The sequence below is a fragment of the Hydra vulgaris genome, chromosome 09, assembly GCF_038396675.1.
Source record: "Hydra vulgaris chromosome 09, alternate assembly HydraT2T_AEP".
NCBI lineage: Eukaryota > Metazoa > Cnidaria > Hydrozoa > Anthoathecata > Hydridae > Hydra > Hydra vulgaris.
Window position 1 is genome coordinate 24,089,170 of NC_088928.1, and position 17,658 is coordinate 24,106,827.

Genomic DNA, 17,658 nt, shown 5'->3' on the forward strand with positions numbered 1-17,658 from the left:
AATACTGAATATTGTTTTGGCAGTTTATTAAGAGATAAAATTGTATATGGAATACCGTGTGACAAAGTACGTGAGAAATTACTTTCTGAAAAGACTTTGACACTCGATAAAGCAGTAGAAATTTGTCGTTCTTCAGAAAAAGCACAAGATGATTTATCTGAGTTGCGAAATAATAAAAGTGAAAGTGTAGATCGTATTGGAAAACAATTGTGCAGTAAAATCAAATTTAATTCACCCACACAGAACAGTGATAATAGAGATTTTAAATTTAATTCATTGCTATGTAAATTCTGTTTAAAAAAGCATTCTTTTATTTGGGGATCATGTCCAGCATGGGGTAAAAAGTGCAGAGACTGCAGCATTATGAATCACTTCTCAAATAGTTTAGTTTGCCTAAAAGCAAAACCAAATATTCCTGATAGATATGTTGATCAACAGAACGATAGTAAAAGCTCATCAAGTATGCAGCATCTAGGTGCACTGTTTTTAGGAAGAGTTGGAGCAGATTGTGCAGACAGACCTTGGGAAATTCAATTAAAAGTAAAATATGGAAAAATAACATTAAAAATCGACACGGTGCTGAGGTCACAGTATAGGAACTAAACATTTAAAAAAGGTTGGAATTAAAATTGAACATTTATACATTACTAATAAACGACTAATAGGTCCTGATTATAAGCAACTCAATTTTCTTGGATACTTTTCAAAAATCATTCTCTATAAACGGTCAGAACAGTGAATTAATTACTATATATGTTTGTGATAATGTGCAAACTGCTTTATTAGGAAGACCTGCCTCACAAAAGTTTAACCTAGTTAAAGTAGATATTCCTGAACGATTCATGTGTGCAATGATTTCAAAATCAAAAAGTAACACTGTTGAACAGTTTTCTTAAGTATTCAAATGGTTGGGGACTATTGAAGGTGACCCTGTACATATAACAACACAAGAAAATACAACACCATATCACATTGGAGCACCACGACGAGAAGCGTTCCCACTATAGAACCATTGAAGCTAGAGCGTATGAAAGAGATACGTGTTATCAAAATAGTAGATCAACCAACAGACTGGTATCATCCAATAGTAATTTTGAAAAAACCAAATGGACTACTTCGTATCTGTATTGATTTAACACAATTAAACAAAGACACCAAGCGTGAATTCTATGAACTGCCAAGTGTAGACGATTCATTGGCCCTACTTGGAAATAGATGTAAATATATGGCAAAATTAGATGCTAACTCAGGATATTGGCAGTTACCAAGGGATATTGAAAGTCAGTTAAAATGTACATTAACGACACCTTTTGGGCGGTTCTGCCCAACGAGAGGTCTATTTGGATTAACGTCACTCCATGAAATTTTTAGTAAAAAAATGGATAAAGTTATTGATGGTCTAAAAGGAGTGGTTAAAAGTCTGGATGATTTTTTAGTTTTTGGAAATACAGAAATGGAATACAACGAAAACCTTGTAGCATTGCTAAAAAGATTTGCTGAAAATGGAGTTACCCTTAATGTAGACAAATGTTTATTTGATCAAACAGAAGTGGAGTTTTTAGGTCATAAAATTTCAGGGAGTAAAACCATTTACAAAAAATGTTAAAGCAATAAAAAATTTTCCAAAACCAACAAATATTACGTCTTTACGTAATTTTCTTGGCATGGCCCAGCAATTAGCAAAGTTCAATGCATCATGCGGTAAAGTAGTTGAACCCTTGCGAGATCTTTTGAGTTCAAGATCAGCATGGTTTTGGACCAAAAATCATACTAGAACATTCAATGAGGTAAAAAGTAGTTTAACCAATCCACCCATTTTGGCACACTACGATGTTAAAAAACCTGTAAAAGTAAGAACAGATGGAAGTTTATTAAATGCCATTATGATTCTGGTAAAACTATTACGCTAAGTTTTTTAAGTAAATTAAAAAACTTAGCGTAATAGTTTACCAGAATCATAATGGTATATACAAACCAATTGATTGTGCATCTAAATTTCTTACGAAACTGAAAAAAATTATTATCCAATCGAAATGGAAATGCAGTAACATGGGGGTGTACACGCATGTCAAAATATTTGTATGGTTTGTCAAATTTTATATTAGAAACAGATCACAAACCATTAACTCCAATATTAAATTATCGTTCACTTATTGATATGTCTCCGAGAATTCAACGTTTAAGAATGAAGTTATTAAGATTTTCATTTACTGCAGAGCATGTTGCGGGCAAATCTATTACTGATGCAGATCCAATATCTCGTGCACCTGTATCTAATCCTACAAAAGAAGATGAGATTGCAGAAAATAATCTTAATGTGTGTGTTAATTCAATAATAAAAAGTATACCTGCTACAGAGAATCGTTTAGAAGAATTAAACAAAAAACTGCAGAAGATGAACTTTTAAACCAATTGCAAGAAAGTATCATTTCTGGATGGCCAAATTCCAAAAAATACTGTCAGGCAATAATCTCCAACCTTATTGGGATTTTAAAGATGAAATAGTTAAAATTGATGGACTTTTAACATACTAACTGGGATTATTATTATATCAAAATAGAATAATAATCCCAGTTAGTATGCGAAAAGAAATTCTTTCAAAATTGCATAAAGGTCACTTGGGAATGGAGAAATGCAAACGTCGTGCACGTCAGAGTGTTTTTTGGCCAGATTTAAATAGTCAAATTGAACAGTTAATTCGAAAGTGTGAGGCATGTATGAAGTATCTCCCAACAAAGCCGAAATAACCTCTGCTAACTCCTGATGTCCCAATACGACCATGGCAAAAACTTGGAACTGATTTGTTTCAATGGGCTAATAAAAACTATTTAATTATTGTCGATTATTATAGTTTGTGGACTGAGGTGTTTCTGCTTTCAAGTACTGGATCAGCAAGTGTTATACAAGCATGCAAAGAATCTTTTTCTAGAAATGGTATCCCTGAGGAGTTAGTGTCAGATAATGGTACACAATATATTTCGAAAGTGTTTCGTCAATTCTCTCAACAATGGCAATTTAAGCACATAACAAGTAGTCCACACTATGCACAATCGAATGGTTTAGCAGAGGCAACTGTAAAATCAGTTCAACTGTTGATAAAGAAATGTTATATGTCAAATGAGGACATTTATAAAGGTATCTTAATTTTACGTAATACTCCAATAAAATGTGGTTTATCGACAGCGGAACTATTACATGGGCGTCAACTGAGAGATAATTTACCCAGGTTTCAATCTCGAAATAAAGAACAGCCAAAATTTGCAAGAGAAGTAGTCAAAGAGAGAGTTCAATCTAAAAAGTACTATGATAAAAATATTGATGCTTTTGAACCATATGTCTATAGACAAGGTCAAACTGTTGCAATTCAAAACGAAGTAACTCGTGAATGGATTCTTAGAGGTAAAGTAGTGAAGTGCGTTGCCCCTAGATCATATGAAGTAAAATTAAATCACAATGGACATATCCTTCGTCGAAATCAGATTCAACTTTAAAAAGTTTACGCTATGTCTGCATCATGCCTGACTCGGGATAACGTGGCTATAATGTACAGAGGAAAAGCTATTCCTTCGTTTGAAGTATGCAATAAGGGTACATTATTGCATACTTCATTGCAACGCCATTGGAATTGAACAGCAAGAATAATAAAATAATTAAAGAGAAAAATTTAATTGAAAATACAAAAGAAGATCAAAGAATTCGATTATCAAGTCGTGGACGAAGAATAAAGAAAAAAATACCACTCGATTATGAAGATTTATGAGTTAATTTGATTTCTTGACATTTATATATATAGTTTGTTTATTAAGGACATGTGTCATATTATTAAACATGTATATATATACGGCCCTATCTTATATATCGGGGGCGGTCTTAAAGAGAATATATGATGAACACAACAAAAATTTAACAAAAAAAGTGATATTTGTTTTTCTACTGAACAGTTCTTTTGTACAGTTACATATAAGCGTTGATATTACAAGCTAGCTATTTGGAAATATGAAAGATAAATATTTCTGCCCTAGAAAAATAAAAAAAAAGTTTTTCATTTTTTTTTATTTTTAGGAGTATATAATGTAAAATAAATTGATAACGTAATAAATGTAAAATTTATACAACTTTGTTGCTTTAAAGCGTGTACGCAAAATAAATGTTTTCATTTTTTTTCAGTGGTTGTATTAAAATCTTTTTAACTGTTTTGTATTTTGTTTACAACGTGTTGTGGTTTCAAAAAAATGTGTAAGTTTTTGGATTTAACTTGAAATTAGTTTTAAAAATGACAAAAGAAGAAGACGTAATAGAAAAAATTATGCACAAATATTTACAAAATTCTAATAGTAGCTACAATTCGATAGCAAAATCGTTGCAAATACATCCATACACTGTTAGTCGTGTTATTCAACGTTTTTCTCAAACAAAATCGATTAAAAGCAAATCTGGTGGTGGAAAAAAGGAAGATTTTAAAGATATAAAACTAGCTAGAAAACTGGTTAACAGTTTTAAGAATAACCCAAGCCTTTCACTAAGGGAACGTGCAAAAATAAATGGATTTTCTCATAGTTTTGTTGCAAAAGTTAGAAACAAACATGGTTTTCATTCTTTCAAAGCACAAATAGTGCCCAACCGTTCTAAAACTCAACAAAAAAGTGCAAGAACCCGCGGCAGAAAGTTGTATAATAATTTTATTTCTGAAAATTTCTGTATTATTGAAGACGATGAAACTTATATCAAGTACGATCATTAACAAATTCCTGGTGCTGTTTATTATATTGCCAAATATAGAGGAAAAGCAGATAAGAAATTTAAATACACAAAACATGACAAGTTCGCTAAAAAAGATTTGATTTGGCAAGCTATTTGCAGTTGTGGCAAAAAATCAGCACCTTATATTTCTCAGTCCACACTTTCTGGTCAAATATATGTTAAAGAATGTTTACAAAAACACTTTTTACCTCTCATTAAATCACACAATAACAGACCTGTGTTCTGGCCTGATTTAGCTTCAATTGATTATTGTAAACTAGCTATGGAATGGTATAAAAAGAATAATGTGAAATTTGTGCCTAAAACAGAAAATCCTCCAAATTGCCCAGAATTGAGAGTTATTGAAAAGTACTGGGTTATTATTAAAAGAAAAATGAAAAAAATAAAAAAGCTTTGCAGAAACATTAAAGATATTAAAATATTTTAAAAAGCATCAAATAGTTTTGATTCTTATTCTGTGCGCAAGCTTATGGGCACCACTAAAGCAAAAGCTCGAAATTTTATTAGATTCCCACAGGAATAATTTTTTTTTTTTAAATGTTTGATCTTCTTATATTATTGTATTAAAATTATCACTTGGTTCGAAATAAAAATTGAGGAGTACTTTTTTTTAGTTGTTTTTCTACTTTCACATTTGTTTCGTGTACACACACTAAAAAAAAAAAGGTAGAAATTTCTACCTTAGGGTATTATCATTTATATGGTCTATTTTTACAAAATGTGGTTTTATTGTCACAGCACTTGCTACTTACAGTTTTGTTAATAATTGGTCTTAACGTAAAGCAAAAATCAAAATCTTTGGTCTCGAAAATGTTTGCATTGGCCTTGACCTTGAAACTCTTAATCTTGGCCTTGTCCTTAAAACTCTTGGCCTTGGCTTTGTAACTTGTGGCCTTGACCTTGGCCTTGCTACTTTTGGCCTTGTTCACAACTCTGGATCCCATTCTAAACCAGTGAGATTTCAGTTATCCGGGCTTGCCCGTTTGTAATATAAACAAGTTTAATTTTTATAAGTAAATCTTAAAGCTTGTAAGATCTCGTTTTAACGGGCCAGCTCGGCTAAACGAGCAAGCCCAGTTCATATAAACAGCCCCTAAGGTAGGGTAAGACGGGGCAAAATGAGACAGCGGGGCAAAGTAAGACAGATCGCATTTTTTTAATGATTCCCACCTCGCAAATTTATTTTTTTTAATTATTTTGAAAAGGTTTATTGGATTTTAAAATAATTTATTGTTACTAAAAATATCTTGAGTCACTTTTAAATAAAGAAGATGAAGAGCAGGACAACCATTTCCTCTCTTGTCTATGTGACAATTACGAATTTCGATGCGTAATTGTTTTTATTTTTCTTAGTGTTTTTTGATCTCACGCAGTGGAAAAAAAAATTTATATTCAAAGTTTGTGTTTTATCATCATCTTTAGGCATTGCTCTTTCATTTCCATACATTGATATTTTATTTCTATTACAAAATTGCTTGGAAATTACTAAATTTTGGTGCCAACATGTTGCGGGGCAAAACGAGACGTTTTTGTTTTGTTTGTTGTGCCGTTATCATTAATAATATCAATGTCAATGGTTGATATTATCAACCATGTTTATTTAATGTTTTATATTAAAACAACAAACATAAAAAATAGTTTGTAAATATTACCATTTACTATAATATTGGAAATATTAGAGTAATATTGTTTACATACTGTAGATTTATATTTTTTATATTTTAATATTTGCTATGTTTAGTTATTATCCAACATATTATTATTGTTTATATTTTGTTTATTTATATTTATGCTTACCCAAAAGATGATCAAAATGGAGAATTAATCAACAGATCTTGGCTTGTTTATTCACTTAAATCAGACAAAGTACTTTGTTTTTGTTTTAAATTATTTAGTAACATTACTTTTTGTTTAGTAAAAACTGGAGCAAATGACTGGAGACACATGACACTAATTTTAAAAAGACATGAAAGCAGTGCACAGCACTACGAATCATTTGGGAAATGAATAGATTTGAAGAAAAGACAAAGTACATCTCAAACTATTGATTGTCTTACTGAAAAAATGTACCTTACTGAAGTACAACATTGGGACTCTGTTATTAAGAGAGTTATCAATATAATTTTGATGATGGCTTCTGAAAATATGGCATTCCGTGGATCATCAGATCAAATTTTTTCAGAAAATAATGGGAAATTCTTAAAAATTGTAGAACTACTTTCAAAGTCTGATCCAGTAATGAAAAAACATTTAAACAGAGCAGTTGAAAATCCTAATCGAACACATTATTTGGGAAAGAATATTCAGGAAGAAAAAATTCAATTAATTAGCAAAGCAACAAAAGATAAAATTTTAAGTATGATAAAAAAGGCTAAGTATTTTTCAATTATTGTAGATTGTACACCAGATAATAGTCACAAAGAGCAAATGTCTATTATTATACGTTACGTTAACATTGTAAAACAATTGGATAACCAGGTAATCAGTGTCATAACTCAAGAAAGTTTTATAGGATTCATAAATGTATTAGATACTACTGGATTAGGACTTACTGAAGAAATTTTGAATTCATTGGAATCAAATAATCTATCTGTTATGGATATTCGTGGGCAAGGATATGATAATGGACCCAATATTAAAGGTAAAAAAATTGATGTACAGAAGCGTATAAAAGATATAAATTCACGTGCCTTTTATATTCCTTGTGTCTGTCACTACTTGAACTTGGTTGTTGCGGATGCAGTCCAAGGATGTTTAGAAATTATGAATTTTTTTTACAAATTCAAGCTTTGTATAATTTTTTCTCTGCGACTACAAAGCGTTGGCAAATTTTTGAATCAAAATGTTGCAAATTAACAGTTAAGTCATTAAGTACTACCAGATGGGAAAGTCATGTGAATGCTGTTCGTGCTCTAAAATTGGGATTAAAAGAAATTTATTGTGCAATGAAAGAAGTTGTTAACATTGAAAAAGATTCTATTACTAGATTAACTGCTGAATCACTTGCATCAAAATTAGACAGTTTTGAATTCATATGGGGTGTTGTGGTTTGGCACGATGTATTAACTGAAATTAATTGTACTAGCAAACTATTACAATCTCAAACTGTAGACGTGAAGACTGCTGCAAATGCATTAAAGAAAACTATCGATTTTTTTGTTACTAAACACACTGAAAATTCTTACAAAAATATATTTCAAAAGCCAAAATTCTAGCTAATGATGCAAACTTGACTGACGAATTCAGTTCTATTTCACGTGAAAGAGCAAGAAAAAGAAAAAGATTTTTTGATGATGAACCTTTTGAAGAAGATATACAACCAAACCAAAAATTCAAAAAGCAATTTTTTGATGTTCTCTTTAAAATAGCTAAAGAATCGATAAATGAACGATTTGAAAGCTTTTCAAGTGCAATAGAACCGTTCGAGTTTTTGTATGATATCAAAAATATTAATAAAATAGGAGAAGACATTATTAATAAATGCAAATTACTGGAAAAAGTATTGACTCGTGGTGAATCAAAAGATGTGAATTTGAGGATTTGTTTCTGGAACTTAACTTGTTATCACGGAAATTAGATGGAAAAAAATCACCGGAATCTGTGCTTAAATGGATCTATGATAGTCAGCTAGTAGAACTGTTTCCTAATGTTTGTATTTCCTTACGAATATTATTAACACTACTGGTAAAAGTGAGTGCAGGGGAACGTAGAATTTGGTCTCATTCTACAGGTGTTTTTATTGTCGTACTATTAAGTCAAAATTTTACTTAGTTTGAACATTTAAATCAAATTATTTTCCGAGGACAAAATTAAAATTTGCATGACAAGGTACCTTGATGTGTACGCTATTACCTCATATAAGTGGCGTTCTTGAGTCAGATAGGTTGGCATTATTAGGATCCGTGTTAATCGCAAAAAACTAAGAAAGATCGAATTGTTCTAAGAAGTCGTGATGGTTCCTAATTCCAAACATTTTTCACTGAGTTTTACGCTTTTTCAGACCGTGCAATAAGGTGGAGTGAAAATAACATTTTTCAGAAAAGCAAATTTTCTCCCTGATTTTTATATTAGTTATAAGAAAACTAAAAAAACGAGACCAAAATGACCAAAACTGAATAAGAACTACCTCTGCAGCAATTTTTTGACTAATACTTACTTTTCTAAGTAGAAGTTACAAAGTGAAAACATATTAGGTATTAGAGTGAAGTGAAAAAAACTTTTTTTGTAAAATTCCATTTTTCTCTCAAATTTCTATATTAGTAATAAGAAAATTAAAAAATTGAGACTAAGATGAATAAAGTCGCATAAGAATTACCCCCTGCAGCAATTTTTGGCGCGCATAATGTATATTGCTTTAGTTATCAAATTTGATGAAAGACTGGTGGTAGAAATATATAATCTGAGGATCCTGTTGGCAGTGGTGAGCCGTCTAGAATTGACAGAACAAGTGCCACTTAGTACAGCTTGGCAGATGTTAAAAAGGTAAAGTGATCAGTACTGAGCATTTTTCTGTCCACCTCTGGTATTTATATTTAATGATTTATAGGTTGAAAATCAACAACCTTTTAGATCTTATAAGTTTCAAGGTACTTTCCAATAGAACCTGAATAGTATCTAGGATCAGATGTTGGTCCATCCAATTCTGAAAACAAATGAGGTAGTGGAAGCTCATTTGCATGTAACAAACAAATTACCCATTGTAGAGGCCATTGGAGTTCTAACTTAATCAATCTAATCACACCACCCTTGTTTCCAGTTCATACATCCTTGTTTAAATTTGTTCCACCTCATATTGTGCTTTTTAGAGTACTTTAGAATTGTAGGTTTTATAGCTTCAGCTGTTCCGCTAAGAGGAGTGCAGTGTCCCAAAAAGCTCATTCCAGGTTCCTAAATTAAGAATATGCATTCTTCCATCACTATGGTTTTCTTCTTATTAAAAAATTTAAGGGTCTGGTCTTTTTTGCTATCAAATTCCAACGTCTTTACTTAGATTTTACCAACTTTCAAGTTACCCCTGCCTTTCATGCGCTTACGACTTATCTTGCTCCGGTCAATAACATATTTTTTATCATCATTTGAAATAATGCCAATATCTTTAAGTGCAGCTGATTCCAAAGCTGCAGCAGATCTGTCTGAGAGTCCATGGCGGTTGCAGACTAATGAAAGAAAAGGGAGTGACAATCGCATTTGTTTTGAAGATGATAATGACGACGATGGAGTGTTTTCATCTATACCAGGCCGTTTTAAAGTACTGGGTATGGCAGAAACAATAGAATCTAGTGGCACTGCATAATTGAGGTTTGACCTCTGTTTGCTTCGAGTATTCTGCAGTTTTGCTGTAACTTCTTTATCAATTGATCCAATACCAATTTTACGTTCAATCCTTTGATCTTCCAGAAAAGTGTGCTTCATAGCTGGTACCATATCAACTTTGGCACAGCAGCATTTTTTTAGATCTTTGCATTGGCAAGCAGATATATCAAAGAGTTTAGCTAGTTTGTTCTTATAGAACTGAAAGTTATTTTTTTTGTTTTCTCTGTCAGCAATTGAAATTTTTTTGCCGCTTTTTGCTCTGTTCAAATAGGTTATAAACTCTCTTTTTCAATAATGTAACTGATGACAGAGTAGGTAAATTGCATTTTTCCCAAATTTTTGAGACCTGCATTGCTGTTGAAGCTGCTTCATTATTTTTGTTTGAAGTTTTTCATTTATTTTCCAGGAAGTTTCTGTAAAATTTTATTATATATTTAACTTTAATATTATTTGAAAAAATAATATGTATAACAGGTTGCTTACATTTTCTTGCAAGTACATCATATGCCACAACTAGTCATGTTGGCAGTTGCACCTCAGAGAGCGGCTTTGAAAATCCAAAGAATGGATGATCTGTTTTAGATCTTAACATTCTATTTACTAAAATATGTTTAGAAAAATTTTTGTATATCATATTATTATCATAGTGTAAGTAAACATAGCAAAGTATCAAACTCTATATTGAAACATAACATGTTAACACAAACAATATTTGATTAATTAATATTCTTTATAATATATTATACATTATAACGAAATTATTGTTCAATTATAAATAATATTACTATTTACAAAAAGAATACTCTAACTAACATTTAAAATATGGTTTGTATTGAAACTTCAAGTAGAGTATGTATTTTATTAAATTTTATGCCTAATATTCAATTTTTTTAATTGAAATATCTTTCTTTACAATGTAATGTTTTAAATGTGTTTAAAAAAGTTCAATTACCTTTTTAAAACAAAAGTGATTATTTTGATCATAATACTAACGGATAATTCAAACATACCTAATATATTTTTACGTTGTAACTTCTACTTAAAAAAATGTTTTTTAAGTAGAAGTTACGTTGTAACTTCTACTTAAAAAAGTATATTTGGTAAGTAAACCAATGGTCCACCCATCTGTAAGCAATGAATCTACAAATGTCAAGTGGTGAATCTCTTCTCTCTGGTAGAAGAATAAATGCCAAAAGAGGTAGCATTGCTCGGAAATTCTTTAATAATTTAATTTTGGTATTTTTTGAAACTTCACTTTTGGAAATACTCCAGATTCTTCAAAAAAGCGGAATACACAAGTTAAATGAAATAAAAATTTCATAACGGACGCGCTTTGCTAAGTTTTTTTTTTTCGCTTGCTGGATTAAAAAGGCTTATTTTATATAATAAATCAAAAAAGTTATCAACAATCTTGCATTCATAACGATAAAGAAATTTCAATAAGTATTGTACGAGAAACATTAAAAGAAATGTTTCAAAAACAGTAAAACAACATTCTTAAAGAGCCTTAATTTTTCCTAAGAAATTCAAAAAAAAAAGTTTTTGATCTAGAAAAAACAAATTCACAACAAAACAGAATTGGGTTATAAAGAAAAAAATAAAATTATACAATTAGAAGACTGGAAAAAAAAAAAAACAATCTTCGACTTGATGGACTTAAAGTCGACGAACGTCAGAAAGATGGGAGGAAACCGAATTAAAAGTTATTAAAGTATTTGAAAACAATCTTGACATAAAAGGAGTTACTATTGAACGGGCACCCAGAACTGTGGCTGGATAGCTCAGTTGGTTAGAGCGTTAAACGGAAAGTTAAGACTGTTGCACGATACGGGTTCAAATCCTGCCACCGCCTACTCAGCGCTTGAGTAGTACTTCTGTACGCAAAAATGTTGGTCAATAACGGACGCTACTTTGGATTAGTCTTAATGACTATTTGTGGTTGTTCCTATGCTAAGTCAACAATATCTTCGGATAAAAACATTGTATAGAAAAATATAGCATGAAAAATTCAAATAAAAAAAAAAATAAAAAAAATAAAAAAAAAAGAACAGAAAAGATAGGTTTAAAAAATCCGAGATCTATAGTAATGAAGTTAATAAATTATAAAGAAAAGATTCAAGTATTAAAATGCGCACACAAACTCAAAAGAACGGATATTTACATAAACGAGGATTATCCATTCAATATAATACACGCCTCCCCACAACAGTGTTTATGCTTCAAAAAGACGCACACGCCCAAATTAAGTTTTTCTCGCAAGGTATCATTATAGTGTACACAAAAAAGTATTTCACAAAATTTGAAAAGCGTGTCGATAAAAAAATATATATATAAAAGTATAAAAAGTGTGTTTAATCTCTTATTAACATATACAAAAAAAACAACCGGTTTAGAATAAAGCTTGTAGAAGAACTTATTTAAGGCATTGACTAGTAGCTAATAAGCAAACTGTTTAATCAATACCATTGTTTAAATTAACATTCATATTTTATATGAATAAATCAAAGAATCCTATCAAAATTAATAAAAATATATTTTAGTTTAAACATTTTGTTAGCTAATATAGACTGAACATAATAAAGCTTCGAATTCTCTTTGCGTTGTATGACAGTACAACACGTAATAGATCGCTTTGTTTCTTTGTGAAAATCACTCGGAAGTTTCTTTTTGAAAAACTCACTGGTTCTTGAGTGAATAGTTTCTCCTGCCTTTTCGCTGTAAATTCCCAGTTCATATCCATTATTTCTACAAAACTCTTTTACATGGCGAAATAATATATGCAGTTTGGTGCTCTTTGGAACTCCAAAGTAATAAAAATATCAAAAAAATTGTCTATTACTTTTTCAAAATCCATACTGAGTATCTTGCTAAAACACGAGTAAGCCACAGTATCAAATGCTTCAAAGATATCTCAAAATCTCCAAGGATCTTCAGGAAGAGCATCTCTAAGCTTATTTGTTATTTTCATCAACTTCTTACACTGGTTTCCTTCAAACCTTCCATCGTGAAGTTTTTGTCTGACAAGGGAATTCCTTTCTAGGAAGGTATCCTATTTTTCTTGTCTTCATCTTGTTATAGGTTATTCCACAATAGATTAATTGTTTCTGTATAGAGATGAATTTCGGGTATATTGCATACTTCCATAACTTCAGTTTAATCATCTCCTAGCAGAAGTGGTTGGTTGTTGCAAATATAAAATTCTTTCAGTGATGAGTCAGAACTACATCTTTGTTTCCAAGCAAGATTTTGATGTCTAATTGATCTTAAGGTTAGTTTATCTCCAGTAGAGAAGAGCCAATCTACACAATCTGTACTCTTATTACAGAAGTAGCATTTGAAGTATGGTTTTGAACAGACGTTTCATTTTTCAGGTTCGGACAAATGCCCTCGGAATAGTTTGATCTCTTGGTGATATTATCACTGAAGTAACTTGCCACATCAACAGTACCAATTCCAAGATGAAAAAAGCCTCCACCGCCATCAACAAATACTCTCACATTAACATTAAAAGCGTTTTGTTTTCTTTTTTCAATCGCTTTCGATTAAAAAATTCTTCAAATTGATTCTTCAAACTTTTCTCTAATTTGATCTGCAGCTAATTTTTCTCCTGCTTTTTGATTTAAGGAGTTTTCAATCATCTGACGAACGTTTGAACTCTTGGTCTACTTTCAGGTTTAGTTTATTTTCTGTTCAAGGTTTTGTTGATCTCTGTCTCTGTGATTTACTAATTTGTAGATAGAGATTTGTACTTCTAGTTAGGACAGAGAGAACTACTCTTGATGCTGCAAATGGATGTATATGAAGTGAACAATGAGTAGTTCCCATGCAGGGTTTTCCATGTATTAATAATACTCTGTTGCAGGTGATGCATATTCCATTCGCAAAAGATGGATTATCAATGTTAAAGTTTGGTGAAACCAATGTTTTTAAGAGTATCAAAGCTGTTACTGAAAGTGTTCTGTCTGCTTTTCGATAGCATATAGTGGAGACCGGGGCTAGTTGGCTCGGTTTTTACTCTATGAGCTCTGTAGCCCTAACAGTACATTTTTTTAAAAATATTAAAGTGTAGTCTTAAAGAGTATGGATTAGGGTATCTTATAAAATTTGCATTCATTTACAAAAAAAAATTCTTGGGGCCTTTCCGGGCTCTCAAAAAAAAAAAAAAATAATTTGTGCCAACTTACCCCACCACGGGGTAAGTTGGCGCAAACTATAAAAATGGTTATTAATGCACTATTAAGTGCAAAATTAATAGAAATTTTTTTTAAATTAATTTTTGCAACAATTTTATCCCAAAATTTAATACTACTTTTAGCTGGTACCAAATATTAGTCCGTATAAAAGCCAAACAGCAGCCCATCTGTGAAAAAAAAAACTTAAAAATTTTTTTTTTAATTTTTTTGTAAGAATAAATATTTTCAATATTGTTAAAAATTAAAAAAAAAATAATAATAATTTTATAAAAATAAATATTTTTTTCCATAGTAAATGCTATGAGCCGACTTACCCCGTGAAAAATTTGTCAACTTACCCCGAAAGTTTTTTTTTTTATAAACAGTCTATAGATCCTGAAAAACGGCAGCTTTGAAAAAAAAGTCTGATTGGATATAGTAAACCAATTGTGGCTGGAACTTTTACAATAACTTTTTTTTCATACGACTAAATATTTTCTTTGTAAAGTAAAAAGGAAGCGATGTTCTAAAAATTACGTTTTTGTCCAAAAAACGCATAAATCTCAATATCTCCCATGCGCATGCGCGAATCCTGACTATACTACAGTGAATGATGAAATGGTCAATAAGGAAGTTTCTGAGTAATTTTTGTCACTTTCTGATGAAAGGCTCTAAAGATAAACGCAGATAAAAGATAAACTTACCTCTGCGGCCAACTAGCCCCGGTCTCCTTTACAGCAGCATTTATGACGAGCATCAAAGTGTGTTACTGTAAAATTAGGCATTATATGTCACACTTTATGTTATAAAGCATAATTATATAACACATTTATATTAAATTTAATTATACAGTATATATGGTTAAGTAACACACAAATATAAATTTTTATATATTGCGTAATACTCAAATACATTATATAATATAAACATTGCTATATAATACAATACTTTAAAATCTATTTATATTATGTAATATGATTAAACATCTACTCAGTTTATTTTAATGGTTTGTATTAATATATATATATATATATATATATATATATATATATATATATATATATATATATATATATATATATATATATATATATATATATATAAATGTATTCTAGAAAATAGAGTGCTCAATGTTCTTAAAAAAACAGAGTAATTATAAATTAGTAGAAAATCACTTAACAAAAATTTTTCATTTAACACTGAGCTTCATCAATAAAGAAATTTCTGATGAGTCTTTATTGACAGTGGTGATGAAAAATATTTGTTAAGTGATTTTCTACTAATTTATAACTTATATATATATATATATATATATATATATATATATATATATATATATATATATATATATATATATATATATATATATATATATATATATATATATATATATATATATGTATATATAAATATATTTAAATTGCTATAAACCAGTAATATAAACTAAGTAGAAATTTAATGATACTTAATATGGTTTAATCAATTACAAATATAATTGTTTACTTACTTTAAAATTATTTAACTAATTAATTAACAAAATGAAAAAAACATTGTTAATTGATGGAACATGCTTTTCAAATTTTTTGAAATACTTTTTTGTGTACATTTTAATCATACCTTGCTAGAAAAACCTTATTTGGACGTGTGCACTTTTTTAAAACATAAATACTGTTGTGAAGAGGTGTGAATGGTGATACGGAAAAAGTTATTTGAAGAAATGAAAGTAAACAGAAACAACGGTACTCGAGAAACAACGGTACTCGAGAAACAACGGTACTCGAGAAACAACGGTACTCGAGAAACAACGGTACTCGAGAAACAACGGTACTCGATTGTTATTCATGACAAAGAAATAGTAAAAGAATTTCAAAAAAATCAGAACGCTAAAATTTAATCATTTATTCATTTAATCATTTCAATTCTTTGTCTTTTGGTCTTTATACTTTATTATTTATAATGGATAAAATCATAAATTTTAATCAAGATTCACAAATTAATTCTTTTCAAATAAACAAAAATAAACTTCTAAAGAGTCATTCATATCTAGATATTAACTTTTATAATAATAGCGAGAAAATTAAAAACATAATACCATTATATTTCAACTTAAATACTTCAAATCCTGAAATAGATATAGAGGCATTCTCTATCCTACATTTAAATAATAGAAGCATTCAAAAAAATTTTGAAATTTAAATTTTGAGAGATTTTTTTTTACTCAGCACGAAAACGGGTTTTAAAGTTATTTGCCTCACATGGTTTCATAATATAGAAATTGAAAACAATTCAAATTTTCAGATAAAAAATTATAAAGTAGTTCATCTACTTAAAAACTCTGAAAAAGCAGGTGGAGGAGTATGCATCTTTATCCACAGCTCATTAATTTATAAACCGCGAAGTGATTACTTTACAGCAAGTAATGGTTGTGAGTCATTGACAATTGAAATCTTTAGTAATACTACTAAAAACGTAATAGTGCATGTTTTATACAGACCGCCTTCAGGTAAAGGTGAGTTTGCACTCGTCTGTTTTTTCTACGGGAACGAGAAAGGAAGGAGAAAAATAATCACGCGAGCATGCGTGATTATTTTTCTCCTTCCTTTCCCATTTTATTTTGTATCACGCAATACAAAACCTATACTACGTTTTTTTTTGTCCGAAGGAACACTACGCATGCTCACGTAATTATTTTTTCCTCGCCTTTCAAAAAACTCTCAATACAAAAAATGTAATCTTAACTGGCGAAAATTGAAAATAACTAAGCGAATCATTAATGATGTTTTTCTATTGAACTTTTTAATCAGTCTTTATCTTCTGAAAACTGGAAAAATATATTACAAATAAAAAGAACTAACACAGCCCACGACAATGATTTTCAAATATTTCAAAAAACATTACAATAATTAGTGATCGACCGAAACAGAAAAAAAGCTGAAACCGAAATAAACCGAAATTTCGGATACTCAAACTTGATGCCGAAACCAAAACCGAAATTTCGGTAAATATTTTACCGAAACCGATACCGAAATTTTGGCTAGTCAAAATTTATTTTATCAGAAAAATTTATTTAAAAATGCAATTCTACATTTGTTGTTTTTTAATACTCTTATTATGCTAAAATTTATTACACATGTATCCCAAAAAAGATTTAATGCATAAGTCGGCGATATAAGTTAACAGCGAAATTTGAACAACTCGTAGATTTTGTCTGCAAAACAAGATTTTTTTGAGGTATTTTGTGAAAATTCTAAAAAATAACTGTTTTTCTAAATTAGACAAATATCGGTTTTCGGTATGTTTTTTCCATTTTTTCATTTCCATTGCATTTCCGGAGATAACAAAAATGGATGAACAAATGGATAACTACCGAAATATTAAACTCATCAAAAAAAAAACAACGTTTGTATGAAAA

At 30.0% G+C, this 17,658-nt stretch overlaps 1 protein-coding gene across 1 annotated transcript; it reads left to right on the forward strand.

Moving 5' to 3' along the window:
* The first annotated feature begins 6,825 nt into the window (after positions 1-6,825).
* LOC136085359 (zinc finger MYM-type protein 1-like) lies at positions 6,826-8,338 on the forward strand. Its single transcript, XM_065806660.1, has 3 exons — positions 6,826-7,513; positions 7,621-7,839; positions 7,977-8,338. Exons 1-3 carry the CDS (start codon positions 6,826-6,828, stop codon positions 8,336-8,338), a joined length of 1,269 nt encoding a protein of 422 aa, XP_065662732.1.
* Positions 8,339-17,658: the final 9,320 nt, after the last annotated feature.

Excerpts from the sequence above, each read along its gene's own strand:
- LOC136085359 (XM_065806660.1), top strand. The coding sequence starts at position 6,826 with ATGTACCTTACTGAAGTACAACATTGGGACTCTGTTATTAAGAGAGTT. Across the intron at positions 7,514-7,620 it reads TGCGGATGCAGTCCAAGGAT|TTAAGTCATTAAGTACTACC; the intron begins GTTTAGAAATTA and ends GCAAATTAACAG. Across the intron at positions 7,840-7,976 it reads TGTATTAACTGAAATTAATT|CTAATGATGCAAACTTGACT; the intron begins GTACTAGCAAAC and ends CCAAAATTCTAG.